General features: G+C 51.0%; 1 protein-coding gene across 2 annotated transcripts in view; it reads left to right on the forward strand.

Moving 5' to 3' along the window:
* DHRS3 (dehydrogenase/reductase 3) overlaps window positions 1-21,954 on the forward strand; it is a 49,982-nt gene that overhangs the window by 16,705 nt on the left and 11,323 nt on the right. For both annotated transcript variants that reach the window (XM_061382662.1, XM_061382663.1), the window contains exon 3: window positions 21,501-21,644. In XM_061382662.1, coding sequence (XP_061238646.1) covers window positions 21,501-21,644 — 144 coding nt within the window. The remainder of the gene's footprint in view (window positions 1-21,500; window positions 21,645-21,954) is intronic.

Here is a 21,954-nt window from a genome sequence, read left to right on the forward strand (position 1 = left end):
AGGCCCCTTGTTATTACACTGAGCTCACCTGGATAATCCAGGACAGTTTTTCTATTTTAAAGCCAGTTGATTAGCATATTTAATTCCATCTGCAGCCTTAAATCTCCCTTTCCTGTGTAAGTTAACATAGTCCCAGGTGCTGGGGTTTAGGATATGGGCATCCTGATATGCTCAGGGCTTCCCTGGTGGCTCAATAGTAAAAGAATCCACCTGGCAACGCAGGAAATGTGGGTTCAACCCCTGGGACTGGGAAGATCCCCTGGAGAAGGAAATAGCAACCCATTCTAGTATACTTGCTTGGAGAATTCCATGGACAGAAGAGCCTGACAGGCTACAGTTCATGGGATCCCAAAGAGTCAGACACAGTTGAGTGACTGAAAAACAAATTCTGGTGTGCTCAGTTGCTAAGTCATGTCCAACTATTTTGCGACCCTATGGACTAGCCCATCAGGCTTCTCTGCCATGGAATTTCCCAGGGAAGAATACTGGCATGCGTTGCCATTTTCTCCTCCAAGGGCATCTTCCCGACCCAGGGATTGAACTTGCATCTCCTGCATCACCTGCATTGGCAGACAGATTCTTTACCACTGAGCCACCTGGGAAGCCTTTGACGTTCTGGAGGAAGTCATTATTCTGCTGGCTACACTCTCTGAGCCCCAGTTTTCTCATCTATTATATGACAGTGCTAGTCTCAACCTCCCAGGAGACTGTTGCCAGCCAGGGGCTCAGAAAACACTGGCTGGATATGCCCCGAATACCTGCCGAATGCAAACTTCTTTTCCAGGTGCCATCCACCCTCACCAGGCACACAGAGAGGCTGGCAGTATGGCTAGGGCAGTAGAGTGTCATTTGTGGGATTTGTCCTTGGAGGACAAAACGGCAACAGGGGATCTGAACTGACCCCACGCTGGGTTGGCAGCTGCTCCACAGAAAAGAAAACTATGGGTCATCCTGGAAGGCTTCTTATGGGGGTGGATCTGACAGTGGGGAAGGGTGTGCAGGGGGCTCTCCTAGGTCACAGGGACCAGGTGGGCATCGCAGGGGAAAAGCACAGGTCCCTCTTCTGGCTAGCTGGGAGAACGGACCCATGGCTCTCAGTGACACTGAGGCATGATAGACACTTTGATGGAGTGGGATGCAGCTCTGAGCAAAGGGAGGGGTTTCCAATCAGTCTTTGCCATTGTTAATAAAACTCTTCCTACACACCAAGTGGAACTTCCCTGGTGGCTCAAACGGTAAAGAACCCACTGGCCGATGCAGGAGACACAAGTTCAGTCACTAGATTGGGAAGATCCCCTGGAGAAAGAAACTACAACCCACTCCAATATTCTCGCCTGGGAAATCCCATGGACAGAGGAGCCTGGCGGGGCTACAGTCCATGGGGTGGCAAAGAGTTGGACATAACTTAGCAACTAAACAACAACAACACATTAAGTTGTTTACAGGAACAATCTGATTTGCTCCTCAGAACAACTCAATGAGGGAGGAACTATGTCCCTATTTTATTTTTTTTAATTAAAAAAATATTTATGTATTTGGCTATGCCAGGTCTTCATTGCAGCACTCGAGGTCTTCAGTTGTGGCATAAAAACTCTTACTTGCGGCATGTGGGATCTAGTTCCCTGACCAGAGGTGGAACCCCGGCCCCCTGCATCAGGAGCGTGGAGTCTTAGTCACCGGACCACCAGGGAAGTCCTGTGTCCCTATTTTAAAAATGAGAAAACAAAGCCTCACAGAAGTTAAATGCTTGCTTAACAGCACACACAGTCCTGAGATCTGTATCCAGGCAATCTGGCTTCTGGGGAAGGAAGGCTGGCAACGGCTAGGAGCAGGGTCTAAAGTGAGGCATCAAGACTGAGGTGGAGGCCATGGAAGGCGAACATTCCAGGCAGAGGGGATGAGCATGTCTGGAAAGCAGGAGATAAGAGAGTCTGGCCTGGCAGAGCTCGTAGAGCCCTGTGGCCATGGGCTGGAATCGGGGCTTGATTAGAAGAGCACTGTTGCTGTTTAGTTGCTAAGTCATGTCTGACTCTTTTGCAACCCCATGGACTGTAGCCCGCCAGGCTCCTCTGTCCATGGGATTTTCCAGGCCAGAATATTGGAGTGGGTTGCCATTTTCTTCTCCAGGGGATCTTTCCAACCCAGGGGTCAAACCCATATCTCCTGCCTTGCAGGTGGATTCTTTACCAATGACTCACCCACCTGGGAGGCCCTAGAAGAGCATTAGGGAGCTACAGAAGGGTTTCTACAGGTTGCATGACCAGGCAGGTGAGGGAAGCCTGAATTTCCAGCAGAATTCTCTGCTGTTGGAGGGCTGGGGCACTCTCTGAGGACCATGAAATCCACTTTCTGCAGGGCTGGTGCTAAAGGGAAACCCCACCTTGCCTGGCTTCCTGGGCCGAGGCCCACGTGGCTTTGCTGTCAGCATCCTGGCCTTTGCAGGATGTGCTGACCAGGTCATTTCCCGTTGCAATGTCCTGCCACTTCCCCTGAGTCCCCCAGCCCTCCAGGCCCAGATCCTCAGTCTGATAGTGCGACGCCAGCCAGCCGGGTCAACTCCATAGTGTTTGACCTTCGTCCAGCAGAGATTAAACTGATTCCTAATTAATAGCCGGTAGGATAGACAGTTACCTTGGCACAGCCTGCAAGTAATTTAAAGCTTGTCTTCAGGAGGCCAGTCCATAAATAATGCTTAATTAGCTGGAGGCTTCCCTAGGACACACCAGCTCAAGGGCCTCTAGGCTTCAGGTTGGGGTCGGAAAGGGGATGCTGAAAGAGTTGCCCCTATAAAAAGGCCGTCATTCTCTACCCTAAACAACAGCTGTATTCTCACCTTCACCAGCAGCTCCCAGAAGTGATGCCAGGGTCCCAGCTCAGCCATTTCCTGGCCACGCCCTTGATATTGCCAGGACCTTGGTGCCTTATCTCTTTAGTGGGCCAGCAGCTCAGGTCCACAGCCCCTTGTGGACTTGCCTAAATGTATGGGTCTAATTAAGGGGGGATAAAGGATTTTAGAGCTTTTTGGATTGTGGGCCTCACTGTAGCACTTTAGAGAAGCTCCTGACTAAATGCTAACCAGGGCAATGACCGTTACATGCTTACCGTTGCCCCTAAATCCTACATGCCTCCATATTGCCTGCTTTTGCTTTTCCATTGGGAGCACAGACAACCCTCAATTAGCTAGCTGTTGTCAGCTCTCTGTGTGGGAAGTGTCATCCATTCTGTAACAAGGAGAAACTATTGGATTGAGTTTCCTGCAGCCCAGTGAAGGTGTGGAAAGCCCAAGACTTGGCATTCAGTCCCCCCACCTCCCCACTCCCCGCCTATGTATGAACACCCTGTCTGGATTCCTGGGTGTGTGACCCTAGCTGTCACACACGACCCCTGGCTCACAAGGGCCCTGGACTTGTCAGTACCCTGCTGTCACCATCTTGAAATTCTCAATAATTTTTTCACCTGACAGCCACACAGTTTCTTTTTTTCTCAGGCCCAACAAGTGGTGTGACTGGTCCTCATGATAGCCATACCTCCTGGGCTGTCAACTTTATTCCTCCCAAGGTCCCCTCCAGGGATGTCAGTGCCCATATCACGCGTGAGGCAAGATGATTTCATTCATTCCACTCACATATTCACCAGGTACCTGATGACCAAGCCAGGTGCGGGCGAGTGCATGGTGAGCTTACATTGTTGAGTGCGCATTGGGGGAGGGGGACAGACGAAGCAAGCAAGCAAATAACTACTAAACTTTCAGATAGTGACAAAATGCTGGAAAGACAAAACAGGGTGATGCGAGAGACAGGGATTTAGCTATTAAATCCATGAAATTCTCCAGACCAGAATACTCGAGTGAGTAGCCATTCATTTCTCCAGGGGATCTTCCCAACACAGGGATCGAACCCAGGTCTCCCACATTGCAGGTGGGTTCTTGACCAGCTGAGCCACCAGGAACCCCAAATATTAACTTCAGTAAAAGAGAAGCTAGAATGGGCTCTGGCATTATGAGCTGGGTTCTTGGGATGCTTTTGAAAGATCTACGGTCATTTTAGGCTCTCCCAACTTCTTAAAGGACTTGAGTTAGTGGGGTCCACGTAGGGGAGCCAGTGTGTGGGCTCCTTGGGCCCCGGAGACTGTTTACCAGTATGTCCCCACAGCCCCATCTTCTCACAGTGAAGGCGGAAGCCTGAGTTAGGGAGCAGGGAGGGCTGGCCCCGATTTCCCTGAGCAGCTCTACCTTCTCAACAGGCCAGGCCCCTGCACCTGAGGCTTCTCACCAGCCCTGGCAGCCTGGTGAGGGTTTCTTGCACTTTTGACCTTCCCCACACTAGCAGAGGGAGGCAGGTTTCAAACCTCCCCACTTCCCCAGTGGAATTTGGTGAAGCCCAGAGATGCCAAGTGACTCATTCCAAAGTCACACAGCAAATCAACTCCAGAACAGAGTACTGGCCTTCCTGGCCCCAGCCAGGCAGATTTCCATCCCCAAGGGCAGTTAAGAGCCAGGGGGCTGCAAAGGGTAGGCAGTCCGGGGCCGAAAGGGTGGCCCCCTGCCCTGTAGAGTGAGGGAGAAGCTGGTGGGCAGCCAGGGGACACTTGGGCATGGGCTTCCACCTGGAAAAGGGGCCTCCAGCGCCCCCGGCCTCGCGTAGAAGGAATGAGCTTCCCAGAGAGCCGAGAGCAAAGGCAGGCACTTCCGACCTGTTGGGCAAAAAGCCCAAAGTCGAGGCCCAGCTCTCTGGTCTGGAAGCCCCCTGGGGAGGCAGACGGTGGGGTGCCTAGCGGAGAGCTGACCCCACTGAGTGGAAGCTGCCAGCCCCCAGGCGTGCTCCGGAGGAGGGAGGCCGCGCTCCAGCTGGGCCGGTGCCTGCCGGGGGGCGGCGGAGGAGGCGGCGGGAAGGTTCACGCCGCGGCCAGCAGACTGGCTGCGTGTTGCAATGTCTGGTGGCGTTTGCAGCATCCTGTCCGTGTGTGCAGCTGGGGGAACCTCGGGCCGGCGCGGAGGAGCGTGTGTGGCTCGCAGGCCGCGCGGCCCGGAGGCTGCTGGCACCTTGCATCTCATTTACAGCTCCGGGTTCAGCCGCAGGTCAGCGGCGCGGGTGACATCACGGCGTTTGTTTACCGCTCTGCCGGAGGGAGGAAGCGCGGGCGGTCCCTGGAGCGGGAGGGGACCTTTTCCTTACCCCGCCCCCACCGCGTGCGACCCCAACCTGGCCCCTCCCCCTCCGCCCTGGCCCCATCCCGTCCACGTCCCGCCTCCCGCCCGCCCCCTCCCCATCCACGCCGCGACCCCAACCCCGTTCTCTTCCCCACTGTCCCCTGCCCCTTCTGTATCCCCAACCCCATCCCAACGCGAAGCCCCTTCTAACCCTCCCGAGCCCCCACCTGCGAAGCCCCTCCTCACCCGGCACCTCCGGGACGCAGCCCCGCCCCACACCCTCCCCATCTACCTCCCAGCCCCCTCCCTTCCCCTTTCCACCCTTCCCCGTCCGCCTGCTGGGAGCCCAGCCCCATCCCCACCTAGGAGGACTGCAGCCCTGCCCCACCCACCCCCTCGCGGGACCCCCGCGGGCCCCACCCTCCGCCCGGCTCGGGGCCCACTTTCAGAAGGACTTCCTGGAGCCTCCTGCCAGATTCGTTGAGGTTTCCCCCCGGCGGCTCCTCCTGCCACCCCCTCACTCCATCATGTGAGCACGGACCGCCTCCCTGCGCGCGGAGCGGGCTGGGGTGGCCCGCCACTTTGTTATTGGAAACTGGCGTGTTTACCCGGGCACGCTAGGTGGGTAGCTGGCCTGCGTGGACCGCCCCAGGCACCCTCTTCCTGAGGAGCCTGGCCACCTGGAACTGTTTCCTCCGTCACCGCCCCCTCCTCCCCCTCCTTAAGCTGGGTGTTTTGGAAGCGGAAGGAACCTGGGGATCATTCTTTTCCTCCTCCGAACCTGGGACTTGCCAAAGCCGGCCTTCCCAGGAGAGGGAGGCCTGGGGTCTCAATTCATGGCAACCCTGCCCTTCCATTTTTTCAGGTCAAACCCTTTAGGGTCCTCTGGGCACCCCTCTTCTCCTGGCAGCCCAAACCTGCAGTCTTGCTGAATCCTCCTCCTCCATCACCTTCACCTAAGCACACACCCCCTCCCCTCGGCCCCGTTCCCCTCCATCCATCTCGTGGCTGTGGTCACTGCCCTGGTTCTCGACCCCATTCCAACCCCCCAGTGTTGCAGTGGAAACTTGTTCCAGAGTCCAGGTGGAGCTGTCCACTCTCTGTGCACAACCCTCTGAAGGACTTACGACCTCACTAGGAAGCCCCAGCTTCATGTCTCCCACTCAGCTCTTCCACTCGGCCTCCTTGCTGTCCCTTGAACACATCAAGCTTATTCCTACCCCAGGGCCTTTGCACTGGCTCTTCCCTCTGCCTGGAATGCTCCTTCTCTAGATGTCTGCATGGCCTCCTCATTCACTTCCCTTGAGTCTCTGCCCAGATGTTAGCTTATCAGACAGGCTCTCCCTGTCCCCATACCTGCATGCATGCTAAGTTACTTTCAGTTGTGTCCGACTCTTTTGAGACCCTATGTAGCCTGCCAGACTTCTCTGTCCATGAGATAATACGAGCAATATGGGAGTGGGTTGCCATGTATCTTCCATACCCGGGAATTAAACCCATGTCTCTGATGTCTCCTGCATTGGCAGGCAGGTTCTTTACCACTGAGCCACCTGGGAAGCCCCTCCCTGTCCCCATTCCTGGCTAAATACCACTCCCGCTGCATGATCACTCTCTTCACCCCCCCTACAAAGCTTCCTGTTCCTTTCCTTCACTTTTGGCCACCTTTATATATTGTATGGTCCATCATTGATTGTCTCTTGGTCCGCTTGTTCCCCATACACACCTGAAAGCAAACACCAGGAGAGTGGGGTGAATTTCTTTCCTACTGTACCTCGGAGCCTCCAACAGTGCCTAGCATCCAATAACTATGCCTCAAATGAGTGAGTCAAAGAACAAATGAGTGAATGAGGCGGGACGGGGAATAGTGAAAAAGCTTGGCTTCAGAGTTCAGGCTCAAGTATTGCCTTGAAACTTCTGGCGTCACAGCCTGCAAGGGTTACTCAGCCTGCCTGAGCACTGGAAGTATGGCCCCATTTCTCAGGATGGTAATACTGAAGACATACACTGGGTTGGAGAGTGGTCTGCAAATGCTGCCCCTCTTCTCCCCTTCTTGGCAGCGCCCCCAAGGTCACCTGGCATTCACCATCAGGAAGTCCAAGTGGAGGAACTGGGACAGTGGTCATGGGGCTTCCGCCAGTGACTCTGGCCTGATTTTCCCCACCCACTCAGTTTTGCCACGTGTGGGCCGAGGGCAGACAGTGGGGAGGCACAGCCCTTGGGTTTCTGGCTGGAAGTGAGACGTTACTCGGCTTTCCCTTAGAGTCAGTCTTGGTTTCCCTGGAGGATTTTCCCAGTGGTCTCAGAACCAGAAAGGTTCACGAGAATCACACTCAGGGATGAGATGGGACTTAACTGAGTTGTCACACTTGGTTTCTGAACTGTAGCTCTTGGCAGGTGGCCGTGTTAGGTTTTGACAAGGGCGCCCTCTGTCCTCAGGGACATGAGGCATTCAACGTGGAGGCATACATCATGTGTCTCAGGGACTGAGAAAAAAGAGATCTGGGAAGTTAAAAAAGCGGGGACATACACAAGGGATATTTATAGCAGCTTTATTCCTAATTGCCAAACCTTGCAACCAAGAAGTCCTTCAGAAGGTGAATGAGTGAATAAACTGTGGGGCCTTCAGACAGGGGCATATTATTCAGTGCTGAAAAGAAATGAACCATCAAAAAGAAATAAACCATCAAGCTATGAAAAGACACGGAGGAACCACAAGTGCATATTACTAAGTGAAGGAGGCCAGCCTGAAAGGGCTACATCCTAGATGATTCCAGCTATATCCCATTCTGGAAAAGGCCAAACTATAGAAACAGTAAAAAGATCAGTGGTGCCAGGGGTAGGGGGGAAAGATAGGAAACCCTGGAGGATTTTTAGGGCAGCAAAGCTACACTCTCTGATACTACAATGGTGGATACATGTCATTATATATTTGCCAAAACTCAGAAAATACAACAGCAAAAGTGAACCTCACTGTAAACTATGGTCTTTGGGTGATAATAATATGTCAGTGTGCGTTCATCAACTGTAATGTAGGTACCCTTCTGGTGAGTAATGCTGATGGTGGAGGAGGCTGTCCATATATGCAGGCAAGAGTGTGTAGGAAATCTCAAGGCTCTAAGAAATAAAGACTATTAATAAAAAACTATTCTAAAAAAGCAGAGGTAGTGTTGGGGAGCGAGTCTTTGGGGATCAGGAGGACTTTACATGAAGGTCCCTCATGTAAAGAGATGTTTGAGCAGAATCTGTAAGAAGAGAGGGCGTGAGAAGAGGGCTACTTGGGCGAAGAGGACAGAGAACAGCTGGTGCAAGGGCCCTGGGGTAGGAGCGGGCTGGGTGGTCATGCAGGAAGGAGACCAACGTGGTAGAGACCAGTCAGCCCTGAGAGGGGAAGAGCTGAGGACAGAGAGGTGGGGGAACATCCGAGCAGGAGAGACTTGTGGTCACTGTAGATTTCACTACAGGGAAACTAGTGAACTAGTGTTCTATAGTGAATACTGTAGTTTCACTCTGGGTGACACAGGGAGCCACTGGGAGTTGTGAGCAGAGTGACAGGGTCTGACAGTTCTGGAAGGATCTCTCTGGCTGCTGTGTTGAGATAGACTGAGGCAGGGGTGGGAGCACGGCGGCAAAGGTCAAAGCTGGGAGACCTCTGTGGGCCATGGCTGTGATCCAAGTGAGGGATGACGGGGCTCAGCCCAGAGTGGCAGCAGGGGAGGAGGCGACAGAAGCAAGGATGCTCCCAACCACCAGCCCTGGGCACCATCCTCAGGGGAGCAGCTCCTGTCCCCTTCTCCCATCTCAGCCTCTAAAGACCCCCAGTGTCCTTACAGCAGGGCGAGGATCATCACTGTCATCACTGAGCAAGTACTTGGTCAGCAAGGCCAGGCACTGTACCAGGACAAGGCAGCGTCTTTCCTTCTTTCCCCATTGTCCAGTCCTCGCCCCTTGGATGTGCTCGGTGACACCTGTGCAGTGACTGGACCCATCCTTTTAGGGGGTCCCTTCGCACCTGCAGGTGAAGGACAGAGGAGGAGGGCTCAGGATGGGGTGTGTAGGTTGGAGTTCTAGCTCAGCTTCCTACCAGCTGAGTAACTTTGGGTATATCGCACAGCCGGTCTTGTAACCCTGTGCCTAGGTTTTCTCCTGGACGAAATGGGTGCAATACCCCCCCTCCCCCGCCAGAGCTGTCAGAGGGCGAGGTGAGAGACCACGGCAGGTGTTGAGCTTGGCGCAAGCCCTAGTGGTCATCCCTGTGCCTCCCAGGGGACCCGTTCCAGGCTGGACCGCGGCCGGGAGGAAGTCTCTGCCCGGCTCCAGGCTGTGGTCAGCGACTTGTGGGAGGAGGACACCGCTGGGCGATCTAATTTGAGGAGCATCAAAACAATCCTCTCCAACAGCTGAGCCAGCAGTAGCCAGAACATTCTCGGCAGGCCCGGGCAGGGGACGAGCCTGTGCGATCCGACCACGCGCAGCTCCGTGGGAGGCCTGCTCTGGGAGCTCAGCGGTGCCGGAGCGGGAGGGGAAGGCAGGCTGTGGCCTAAGTCCTTAAGAGAGAGGCCCAGTGGTGACCTGCCAAGGTCTCAGGTCAACAGTGGGACACAGGTAATGAACTCGAGGCCTCTTAAAGAGCAGGGTGCAGTCAGGGGTTGTAGAGTCTGGAAACAGGGCTCCCAGGAGGAATGGCAGAAAGAAAGTCCAGGAACCGGGACTTTCCTGGTGGTCCAGTGGTTAAGACTCCTCTCTTCCAATATAGGAGGCACTGGTTCGATCCCTGGTCAGGGAAGTTGCGCATGCCTCAGGGTGTGAACAAAAATAGATTATTTAATTAATTTGAAATCCAGGAAGGAGACACCTGGAAGTGCTACACAATCTCCGTTGTCAATTTTGAAGGGGTGCCTTTTGGAAGAAGAAAGGCTCCTGGCTTGTTGGGGAAGCAGGAGTGGCAGGCTGGCAGTCCCAGTAAGGGAGAGCTAGAGGCTTCCAACCTGGGTTCATTTCTAGTGAAAAAAAAAAGTCCATCCTGGGAGCAAAAAGGCTATAATCCAGAGTGGTAACATTCAAACTCTATTCTTTTTAGCAACAGAATCTTTGTGGAAATGGCTATTATGGAAGCCTAATGAAAGTGCCACTGCTCTGCGGGGTGGAGGTTGGGGGGGGGGTGGTGGGTTGGAACTGTGTCTATCAAGCTCCCCACCCATCAGCAACCCCTGAAGCTCCTCACTAGAACCCCCAGGGTCCCTAGAGCTCAGCTTGAACACCTCTCCTTCAAGAAATCCTCCTAACAGGTGACGGGCAGCCTGCTTCGCAGCTGGATGCTTTTCATCCTGGTCTCCTTCCTAGGTCTTGGTCAGGAGTGTGAACTCGGGAGGGTCCTCTAAGTCTGATAGAAGGATGGGAACGGGCACTTTCTAAGATTTGGGGATTCAGCCCTGGTCAAGGCTGTGTCCACAGGTGAAGCAAAGAGGCAAAGAACCCCAAGTTGGAGTCTTCTAGACATCCACCATTATTATTATTGTAAAATTCAGACTTAAGTTGAAGAACATAGGGAAAACCACTAGGCCATTCAGGTATGACCTAAATCAAATCCCTTATGATTGTACAGTGGAAGTGACAAATAGATTCAAGGGATTAGATCTGATAGACAGAGTGCCTGAAGAACTATGGACAGAGGTTCGTAACATTGTACAGGAGGCAGGGATCAAGACCATCCCCAAGAAAAAGAAAGGCCAAAGGCAAAATGGTTGTCTGAGGAGGCCTTACAAATAGCTGAGAAAAGAAGAGAAGCTAAAGGCAAAGGAGAAAAAGAAAGATATACCCATCTGAATGGAGAGTTTCAGAGAATAGCAAAGAGAGATAAGAAAACCTTTCTCAGTGATCAATGCAAAGAAATAGAGGAAAACAATAGAATGGGAGAGACTAGAGATCTCTTTAAGAAAGTTAGAGATACCAAGGGAACTTTTCACACAAAGATGGGCACAATAAATGACAGAAACTGTATGGACCTAACAGAAGCAGAAGGTATTAGGAAGAGGTGGCAAGAATACACAGAAGAACTATAAAAGAAAGATCTTCATGACCCAGATAACCATGATGGTGTGATCACTCACCCAGAGCCAGACATCCTGGAATGTGAAGTCAAGTGGGCCTTAGGAAGCATCACTACAAACAAAGTTAGTGGAGGTGATGGAATTCCAGTTGAGCTATTTCAAATCCTAAGAGATGATGCTGTTCAAGTGCTGTACTCAATATGTCAGCAAATTTGGAAAACTCAGGACAAGAAAAGGTGGCCATAGAACTGAAAAGGTCAGTTTTCTTTCCAGTTCCAAAGAAGGGCAATGCCAAAGTATGTTCCAGCTACCACACAATCGCACTCATTTCACAAGCTAACAAAGTAATGCTCAAAATCCTTTAAGCTAGGTTCAACAGTATGTGAACCAAGAACTTCCAGATGTTCAGGCTTGATTTAGAAAAGGCAGAGGAACCAAAGATAAAATTACCGACATCCACTGGATCATAAAAAAGTGAGAGAATTCCAGAAAAACATCTGTTTCTGCTTCAGTGATTACACTTTGACTGTGTGGATCACAATAAACTGTGGAAAATTCTTAAAGAGATGGGAATACCAGACCACCTTACCTGCCTCCTGCAAAACCTGTATGCAAGTCAAGAAGCAACATTTAGAACCTTACATGGAACGGTGAACTAGTTGCAAATTGGGAAAGGAGTACGTCAAGGCTGTATATTGTCACCCTGCTTATTTAACTTATATGCAGAGTACATCATGCAAGATGCTGGGCTGGATGAAGCACAAGCTGGAATCAAGTTTGAAGGGAGAAATATCAACAGTCTCAGCTATGCAGATGACACCACCCTTATGGCAGAAAGTGAAGAGGAATTAACAAGCCTATTGGTGAAGGTGATAGAGGAGAGTGAAAAAGCTGGCTTAAAACTCAACATTCAAAAGCTGGGATCATGGCGTCCGGTCCCATCACTTCATGGCAAATAGACAGGAAAACAGTGAAAACATTGACAGACTATTTTCTTGGGCTTCAAAATCACAGTGGACAGTGACTGCAGCCATGAAATTAAAAGACGCTTGCTCCTTGGAAGAAAAGCAATGATGAATATAGACAGCATATTAAAAAACAGAGACATCATTTTGCCTACAGTGGTCCATATAGTCAAAGCTATGGTTTTTCCAGTAGTCTTGTATGGATGTGAGAGCTGGACAATAAAAAAAGCCAAAGAATTGATGTTTTTGAACTGTGGTATTGGAGAAAGCCCTTGAGAGTCCCCTGGACAGCAAAGAGATCAAACCAATCAATCCTAAAGGAAATTAGTCCTGAATATTCATTGGAAGGACTGATGCTGAAGCTGAAGCTCCAATACTTTGGCTACCTGAAGATCTGACTCATTGGAAAAGACCCTGATGCTGGGAAAGATTGAGAGCAGGAGGAAAAGAGGATGACAGAGGATGAGATAGTTGGATGGCATCACCGACTTAATAGACATGAGTTTGAGCAAACTCTGGGAAATGACGAAGGACAGGAAAGCCTGGTGTGCTGTAGTCCATGGGGTCGCAAAGAGTCAGACATGAATGAGCAACTGAACAGCAATAACAAAGGTATCCATCACCCCATGACTCCAGTTTTCTGGAGGATGCATTGCTCATGTACTCAGTTATGTCCAACTCTTTGCAGCCCCATGGACTGTAGTCTGCTAGGCTCCTCCGCCCATGGAATTTTCCAGGCAAGAATACTGGAATAAGGTGCCATTTCATTCTCCAGGGGATGTTCTCCACCCAGGGATTGAACCCTGGTCTCCTCCACTGCAGGCAGATTCTTTACCATCTGAGCCACCAGAAAAGAACTTTGAGGAGGATAAAGGAAACTTCTGGGAGCAAGGAGGATCTATTTCTGCTCCTGGGTTAATAATAATAGTAGTAGTAATAGTAATAAGAAAGGAGAAGGGGGCACAGAGGATGAGATGGTTAGATAGCATCACTGACTCATTGGATAGGAATCTGAGCAAACTAGAGAAGATCGTGGAGGACAGGGGAGCCTGGCCTGCTGCAGTCCACGGCATCGAAAAGAGTCGGACAGAATTTAGTGGCTGAACAATAACAATGACAAAAATAATAGCCAGCATTTATCAAGTCCTTCCATCATCTTCCCAGCCCCTTTCCAAGTGGATGCTTTCCAACTTTAGTTTATAGAGAAGTTAAGTGGGTTTTCCAGGTTTGTGTAGGTGGTAGATCAGACAATTGAACCCAGCCTTTCTTGCTCCTGAGCCCATGTTCTAGGCTCCTCTGCCCAAGAAAGAGTCTCAGGACTTCCTTGGTGGTCCAGTGGTTAGGACTTCCACTTCCATGGCAGGGGGCACAGGTTCGATCCCTGGTTGGGAACTAAGATCTTGCATGCCATGTGGCCAAAAAATAAATAAATGAGATAAAAATTTTAAATTAAAAACAAAAAAACACCAGAGAGGTCCGTTTTTGAAAATAGAGAGGGATGTGAAACAGCAGAAAACTCAGAATGTAACTTGCTTTATATACGTACCTACTGGGAGTGTGTGTCAGTGTTTCAAATACTACCTGCCAGCCTGCAGGCACGTCCACTCAGCCCCTCCTTGCTGGCGCCCTGCTCTGCATCACACACTCGGTTTTGCTGCTCGCTTCTTCTCATTTGGCCACAGGGTGGATTTTTGTTCACATCTTCCTGCTGGAAGTGCTGAGTTTGGGGGAGAGCTATGTACTCTTCACATCGTGACCTTCCCACCCCTACCCACCCTGCCACGCTTTGGGGTCTCCGATGGGTCTTTTCTTTCCTTCTGAGAAGCCAGCTCAGCACTACTTTGCTCCAAAACCCGGGGCCCATGGGACACAAGCAGGTCTGCCAAAGACCTGCCCAGGGACTTGGATCTGCCAATTATAAACAGATGCTCCTCCTGGGAGCCACACGGAGACCACCCAGCTCACGTCTCTGGTGGGACCATGCGCCCCAGCTGAACTCCAGCTATGAACGCCAAGGCCAGGCATTCCTGTGAGCCCTGGGTGGAGGAGAGGCACTCACTGTTCTCTGGTCAGCAGATTTTTCTCAAGCCCTCCTGGGGCCAGTGTCACGTGATAGCACTTGGTTTTTACTCTGTACCTGGCCCATGCTGGATGCTGATTAAGGACTCCCCGGAGGACTTCTCAAGCTCATAGGGGAGGCAGGGTGTTCACAAATAGGCCCAGCGCACTCTCATCTGTGTGCTTCGCTGTTGTTCAGTTGCTAAGTTTTGTCTGACTTTCTGCAGCCCCATGGACTGCGGCATGCCAGGCCTCCCCGTCCTTCACTATCTCCTGGATTTTTTTTTCAAATTCATGTCCATTGAGTCAGTGATTCTGTCTAACCATCTCATCCTCTGTTGCCCTCTTCTCCTCCTGCCCTTAATCTTTCCCAACATCAGAGTCTTTTCCAATGAACTGGCTCTTCGCATCAGGTGGCCAAAATATTAGAGCTTTAGCATCAGGCCTTCTAATGAATATTCAAGGTTGATTTCCTTTAAGATTGACTGGTTTGATCTCCTTACTTTCCAAGCAACTCTCAAAAGTCTTTTCCAGCACCACAGTTTGAAAACATCAGGAACATGAGTTCTGAGTCACCTATGCCGCTGTTTATAAGTAGTATAACCTTGGGCAAGTAATTTTACCTGTCTTCACTTCACCTGTAGAAGGGGGAGAGAAATCCTACCTACAGGTGGGACTATGGGAATGAAAGGAGGAAACATTTGGATGTACTCAGCACAGTATCTCGCTCATGAAAAATGCTCAGCAGATGTTAGCCAGTGTATAGTGGTGTTGTTGTTGTTGTAGGGATGACAGGAAGAGAGCCAGGGAACTTCAGATTTGAGGGGCCATTCAAGCAGGGTTCTGCAGGATGAATAGGATTTCACAAGTAGCCTTGGCATTTAAAACAGTCTGTGCTGCGCACTAGGTAGGGTCTCAGGGAACCCAGGATAGGTGAGATTTAGTTCCTGCCCTCCAAGAGATCATACGCAGATGTGAAATGGAGAGACAGCACACAGTGCAGAATGAGTGAGTGTGAGGTGTTCACTGTAGCCTCGTGTATTCACTCAGCAGTGGGGAGAAGAGACATGCAAATAGTCACCTCACACTGGATGGGAGCCCAGAAGAGGTTGGACGAGCTGTGCTGCGTCACTTGTGTGAAATGGCCTGTTTTGGAAATGATGTATGGGAAAGCTGTTATTCTGTCCTCCTTTTCTGAAGATCATAAATGATGATATTTGTCTTTTAGAAGCATTAGATAGACAAGCACAAAGAAGAAAACCGAAGGTCCTACCCAAGACCACCCCTGTTCCTACGTAGCCTGGTGATGTCCATCAACTTGTTATGTTTTTAGAGATGAGATTATCCTATACGGGTGGTAATTCTGCAGCCTTTAATCCTGAGCATTTTTCCATGATGTGAACTCTCTTCATTCTATTGGCTGCAGAAGACAGTGTATCAAGAGGCAGTGCTGTGACTTTCTCAGCTCTTCTCCATGGGAAATAGAGAATGGGCTGAACACTTGGTGGCTGCCAGTTTCTGCATGCTTAATCCCCATGAGACCACATGAAGAGAAGAAATAGCTTTTCTCCTACTGGGACAGGGAATGGTGGTGAAAAACTTCAGCTCAAATCCCAGCTCTGTCCTGTTGGTTGCTGTGTGACCTCAGATCACTTGCTTAGCCTCTCTGAGTTGCAGTTGCCTTAGATAACAACGGGCATAATACAGCAACCTCAGAAATGCCCCAATTTAAATGACGTTCCCTCTTTTATTTTTTTAAATGTAAATATGTAGTCATCTTTATTATAATTCATGAATACATTAGAAACTGACATGGATCTCTTGGGTTTTTTTTTTTTTTTTTGGTTGTACTGGGTCTTTGTTGCTGCAAGGGCTTTTCTCTATTGAGGTGAGCGGGGGCTACACTCTAGTTGCAATGCTCTGGCTTCTCGTTGTAGTGGCTTCTCTTATTGCAGAACACCAGCTCTAGGCCACGTGGGTCAGTAGTTTTGACACAGACTTAGTTGCCCTGTGGCATGTGGAGTCTTCCCAGACCAGGGTTTGAACCCATCGTCCCCTCTATTCTTAACCACTGCCCCACCAGGGAAGTCCTGAATCTATTTATTAAAACATCTAGATTTTCATGGGCATCTGCTTTCCACTTGTTATAAAGTTTACTTGAGAATGGTAAAAAAAAAAAAAAAAGCCAATATCTTAGCATCAAGGTCTCAGCTTATTCTTTTTCCCACTCATGGCACTTTGTGTCCAGCTGCTTTCTCATTTCCCAGCTGTCTCCTTGAGACAGGGACCATGTCTGATTTGCTCTGTTAGCCCCCTTGCGGGCGCAGCGCCCAGCCCTCAGCAGGCCCTCCATGCAGTCCTGGTGAGTAGACTCATGGGGTGCGGACGTCGGGGGAGACGAATCTGAGGGCTTGGTGGGAAGAAACACTGGTATGAGGACACATGGGATTTGGGAGCAGAATCTTCAAAGCTCAGAAACCTCCCCCCACCCCATGCCTTGGGTTTCAGGGGTGCATCTGCAGAGGACAAAGGCTCTGGATTCAAATCCTGCCCCCACCACTCACTGGGTATGACTTGGGACAAGCTAACTTAACACCTTTGAGCCAGTATTCTCGGCCATAAAAAATGGATCATGGTAGCCATCAGCTTTGGGGACTGCTGGGGGGTTTCAGCCTCACTGTAAGGGCAGAGCTGAGGGAGAGAAGGGCAGGACCCTGAGGCCTGGAAGGCCAGGGGTCTTCACCTGCTTCCCTCCTCCTCTCTCGGACAGAAGCTAGCCTTTTGCCCCAAGGGGAGGGGAGGCCAGAAGGTGTCGAGCCTTTCTGAGCTCTTATTTTGTAAACCCGGCTTAGGAGTAAATCCTGGGCCACTGACCCTCCCCAGCTGCTCTCTGTCCTGGAAGTTAATTCAGAGGAGGCCATGTTGGGTTCCCAGGGCTCATAAATCTGCCCCTCCCCCGGGCAGCTTACCCCACGCTCCTCTCAGACCTCCTACCTACCCAGGCCTCAGTCTCATTCGGGCACCTGGTGTGACCCCTGTCCTGTTAGGTGTCTGGGGTCACCCCTGGTGACTCTGGTGAGGAGCTGCCTGGGCCAACCACCGAACTGTACCTGCCAGGTTCCTGGTCAGTGACTCTGGGGTCCCAGAGGGGTCTCTGCAGGGGGCTGGAGGAGGAGGAGGGACAGCAGCTGCGGTGTGCCCACCGGGCAGCACCTGCCCAGGAGGAACCCCCATCCTTCCCACTCGCAGTGGCTCAGTTACTTGAAGTCTCCATCAGGATGACCAGCCCTGCTCCCCATCACCATGGAGACGCGCCTGGGTCCTAAGATGGGAACATGCCCAGCCTGATGGCCTGATGGTCAGCCCATCAAACCTTGACCAATCATTCAGCTTGGAGGGTCCCTGTCCCCTTTCCTCTCTTTCTGCCCTGGGCCTTCTGCAGCCCCGGCCTCACCTGTGGGGATGGGATTTCCTGCCCTATACTATCCGCACCACAGCAACTTGCCCTGGGCAGAATTGCTGTCAAAGAAGGTCGGGACCAATGATTTTAGGCCAAGAGGGCCCTAAGGTGGGTGGGAGAGAAGGGTCTCTAGGCTTGAAGTCTGGTTGCACCCATTCCTGTCCACAGGCTTCCTTTGTAAGCAAGTCAGCAGCTCAGGTGCCCCCACTGCCATCTGGACTTCTTTTAATTTGTTCATAAACAAAAAACAATATATATTAAAAAAAAGTCCCTGGCTTTTCAGGAACTCTGAGCATCCACCATGGGCCCAAGGAAGCACCTAGCAGTGCAGAGGCTGCACAAACAACCCATGCAGAGAGAGACACATTCAATTAGATGTGCACAGGGACACGTAGCAAGGGGCAACACACTGGCCTGGGCCTCACCTCGCAGCTCAGTCCAGGGTGGTTCTGAGTGGAACCCCAGGTCTCGCTGACTCTTGGTCTAAGTAGCCTGTGGGTAGAAGCTTCTGGGACCCTAAACAGCTCAGTCAAGGGAGCTGGGCTCATCTCAGCCTCAGAGAGGCTACTTAACCACCTTGCAACCCTTCCTACCTGCGGCCCTGAACTTTCATTCATTCGCTCAACAAATAGCATTTGCGTTGCCGGACACTGAGATATGAAATGAACAAGGCAGAATCAAGGCCCTCAGGGAGCTCCTGGCTCAGAGGGATGGGGTGAGGAGGACAGAAAGTAAACCCCTCCCAGCTGTCTGTCAGAGATGGGGGCTCTGAACATGAGGAGGCCAGTCTCCCAATCCAACAGGGGCATCCTCAGCAGACCCCTGAAAAGAAATGGCCAAACCTCAGCATCCCACCTGGGTGTGTCCCCCACGCACGGAAGACAGTGGGGCACAGCCTTTGCTTCACCTCCTTCGGTCCAGTCCCTGTTTTCCTCTCCAGGGTGTCCTTCCAGCCATGCAGACAGTGCTGCCTCCCTGGTTCTCTCTCTGCTGGTTTCCTTGTGCTTCCAGCTGTCTGGACCCCTGCACCTTCTAACCTGTACGCATCCCTGCTTTGAGCTTCCTTGCCCTGCCAACTAGTCCAGAAGTTCTCAGAGTCCCAGAAGTACCGCTCTTGTCCTCAGCCAGACACTAGGGAACTGTGCAAGCCCCCGGGTCCTGTTCCCCAGACAAGCTGGAGGTAGGAGGGCATTAGGCAGGGACCAGGGCAGAAGAAAGGAGGCCAAGGGTTTCTTCCACCTGGATCTGACGTGCTCAGAAATTAGATGTATGGATGGAGTGGGGTGGCATGGGGTGAGTAGAAAGAAGAAAGGATGGGTGGGTGGATGAGTGGGTGGATGAATGTGAAGGTCGGATGGACAGACGGATGGGGTGACAAGGGAGGGTGGGAAGAAGCTAGGGTGACAGTGACTACAAGACGGCGGTGAGGTCTGACATGATGGAAGATGACGGAACACGCTGAACAGTTGATCTCTTTCTTCTTCACAAAGGAAATCTCTCCAGCCTTTCCTGGAGGAGCATATTTGAAGTCTGTTTTTAGTTCAACAGACAAGAAAATGTCCCTTGGAGCCTGTCTAATTGCAGTCCATTTGCTCTTGGAGGACTTTTGTCATCGTGGAGGGTGGCTGATGGAATTCTTCCTCTTAAAGCCCTTCCTGTATTTCAAGACTTCAATTAAAATAAATAAAGTGGTTGGACAAGGTGGGGTTTTCAAACTGGGCTTTCCCAGAGATGTTGCAGGAGTAGAAAGAACACTCTTATTCTCCTTCAAGAAATATTTCGAAAGTTTTAAAAACTCTAATAAAGGGGACTTCCCTGGTGGTCCAGTGGCTAAGACTCCATGCTTCCAATGCCTGGGGCCTGTGTTCGATCCCTGAGTAGGGAACTAGACCCCACACACTGCAACTAAAGTTCTCAAATGCCACGACTAAGACCCAGCACAGCCAAATAAATAAATAAATATATATTTTTTAAAAAGTCGAATCCATGGGAGCCATCAACACATCTGTGTGTCCCACCACTTGCAGCCATTTTGCACCCTGTGTGGTATTGTGAATGTTCTGATATTTCAAGGTAAACAGTTGATAAACCGTTATCACCAACGACTACTTGTCTGTGTGACTTTCCTCCGTACCGAGTTGCAGAGCAAATAGATTCTGGTCTGGTGTGCCTCAGGTTACATCCATCACCCACTTGAAAACGTTCACCTTTCCAGCTCAGCCTTTTTGCTCTCATGTGTGGCTTTTCAAGTAAGAAAACATGGAGTTGGACGTGTAATTTATTCCTTTTACTGGTTTCACACATGGGGTTTCCGTGTTGGGCTCTATTTTTAAAGGAGGAATTTCATTGATAATTTGAAAGAGAAGAAACAAAAATAGAAACCCATTAGATTAATCCCCAAGGAGCCTTTTATCTCTTCTTTTCTCTGATTCTCTCCAGCCCCCAGCCTTTCTGCCTTTGTGCTGATTACACTGGATCTTGGGATTATTAGCTCCCTGTCACCCAGCCCTGTTTTACCAACAGGGGCCCCTCTGGACTCAACAATGTGTCATGGAAAGGAGTGTCATTCTCCTGTAGGTCAAGGTTGAGAATTAGCCCACCCTCTCTTCTGAGCCTTTTATGGCCAGCCATTCATAAATTTGTCCAATTCCCTTTAAGAATTCATGTCTTGGTCCTGCCAGGGTCATCTTCTGGCATAATGAGTCCCACGTTTATTACCTGTGGGGTGAGGTCGTGTTTCTTTCTTGGCTGCCTGTCTTCCCTGCCCTCCTTCCACCTGGGACCACAGCTGGGTAGAAGGGAAGGCCTTGCTTAGTCTCCTGGTACCTTACGGCCAGAACCTTGCAGTCCATTCACCCACCAGGCTCTAGACCTCAGGTGAGAAGACCAGCTTGCTCCTAGCCGAAAGCGTTCTGGAACAGTGTACAGGAAGAACTCTGCTGCTACATTTAACTGGATAGGATTAGTGGAATGGGGCCGGCAGGAGATGTCCTCCTAGAAGGAATACATAAGAAAGAAAGTCCCTTGTGAAGAACTTCCCTGATGGTCTAGTGGTTAAGAATCTGCCTGCCAGTGCAAGGGACATGGGTTCCATCCCTGGTCTGGGAAGATCCCACATGCTGTAGAGCAACTAAGCCTGTGAAAAGTGAAAGTGTTGTTGTTCAATCGTGTCTAATTTGTTGTGACCCTATGGACTATAGCCTGCCAGGCTCCTCTGTGGGATTTTGCAGGCGAGAACACTGGAGTGGGTTTGCCATTCCATTCTCTTCTCCAGGGGATCTCCCTGACCCAGGGATCAAACTCCAGTCTCCCACACTGCAGACAGGTTCTTACCATCTGAGCCACCATGGAAGCCCCATGTAAACCTGTGGGCCACAACTATTGAGCCTGTGCCTGAGAGCCCAGAAGCCACAACTACTGAAGCCCACGTACTGCAACTGCAGAAGCCCAAGAACCCTAGAGCCCATGCTCTGGAACAAGAGAAGCCACTGCAGTGAGAAGCCCCGCACTGCAATGAGGAGGGGCCTGAGCTCACCACAACTAGACAAAGCCTGCATGCAGCAATGAAGACCCAGCACAGTCAAAAGTGCAATCAATTTTTAAAAGGGAAGACTTGCGAACCATGCATCCATCGGTGGGGCATCAGTGGGCTCAGAAACTCTTGGTTCCCTTCAGAGTAGGCGATCTCCCTTTAATAAGTCATATTGTGACTTTGCACGCTCTTTTCAAATGGAATCATGGCAGTCATGGGGTAAATTACCTACTGAATTTCTGATGGCTTCCTTAGCGACCACCTGTTCAGACCACTGTCTTCCTTCCAGATCGTTCTGTGGGGCCGGACTGAAAAATGCCTGAAGGAGACAACAGAGGAGATTCGGCAGATGGGCACCGAGTGCCACTACTTCATCTGTGATGTGGGCAACCGGGAGGAGGTGTACCAGACAGCTAAAGCTGTGCGGGAGAAGGTGAGCGGCCTGGGAGGCACTGGCCTCAGCTCTGTCAGAATCCTAGCCAAAGGGGACAGTCTCACGGGGCTTGGAGAGAGCTTGCTTATGGTGGAATGGCTGTTTGCAGGGCATCTCGGAGGACTCTCCTGTGAAGCTGGTCCTGTGTGTGTGTGTGTTGCAGAGAGCAGGGACTAGGGACATAGACTGACTGAATCACCTGTTGTCCCCTTTGGAAGTTTAAGCCTGTGAGTGTCTGTCCTAAACCCTGGGGTAGTGGGGTGGGGGTGGGGTGCAAATGTCTCATGGTCGTCTGGGAAAATACCCCTGA

This window comes from Bos javanicus, chromosome 16, assembly GCF_032452875.1.
Source record: "Bos javanicus breed banteng chromosome 16, ARS-OSU_banteng_1.0, whole genome shotgun sequence".
Taxonomy (NCBI): domain Eukaryota; kingdom Metazoa; phylum Chordata; class Mammalia; order Artiodactyla; family Bovidae; genus Bos; species Bos javanicus.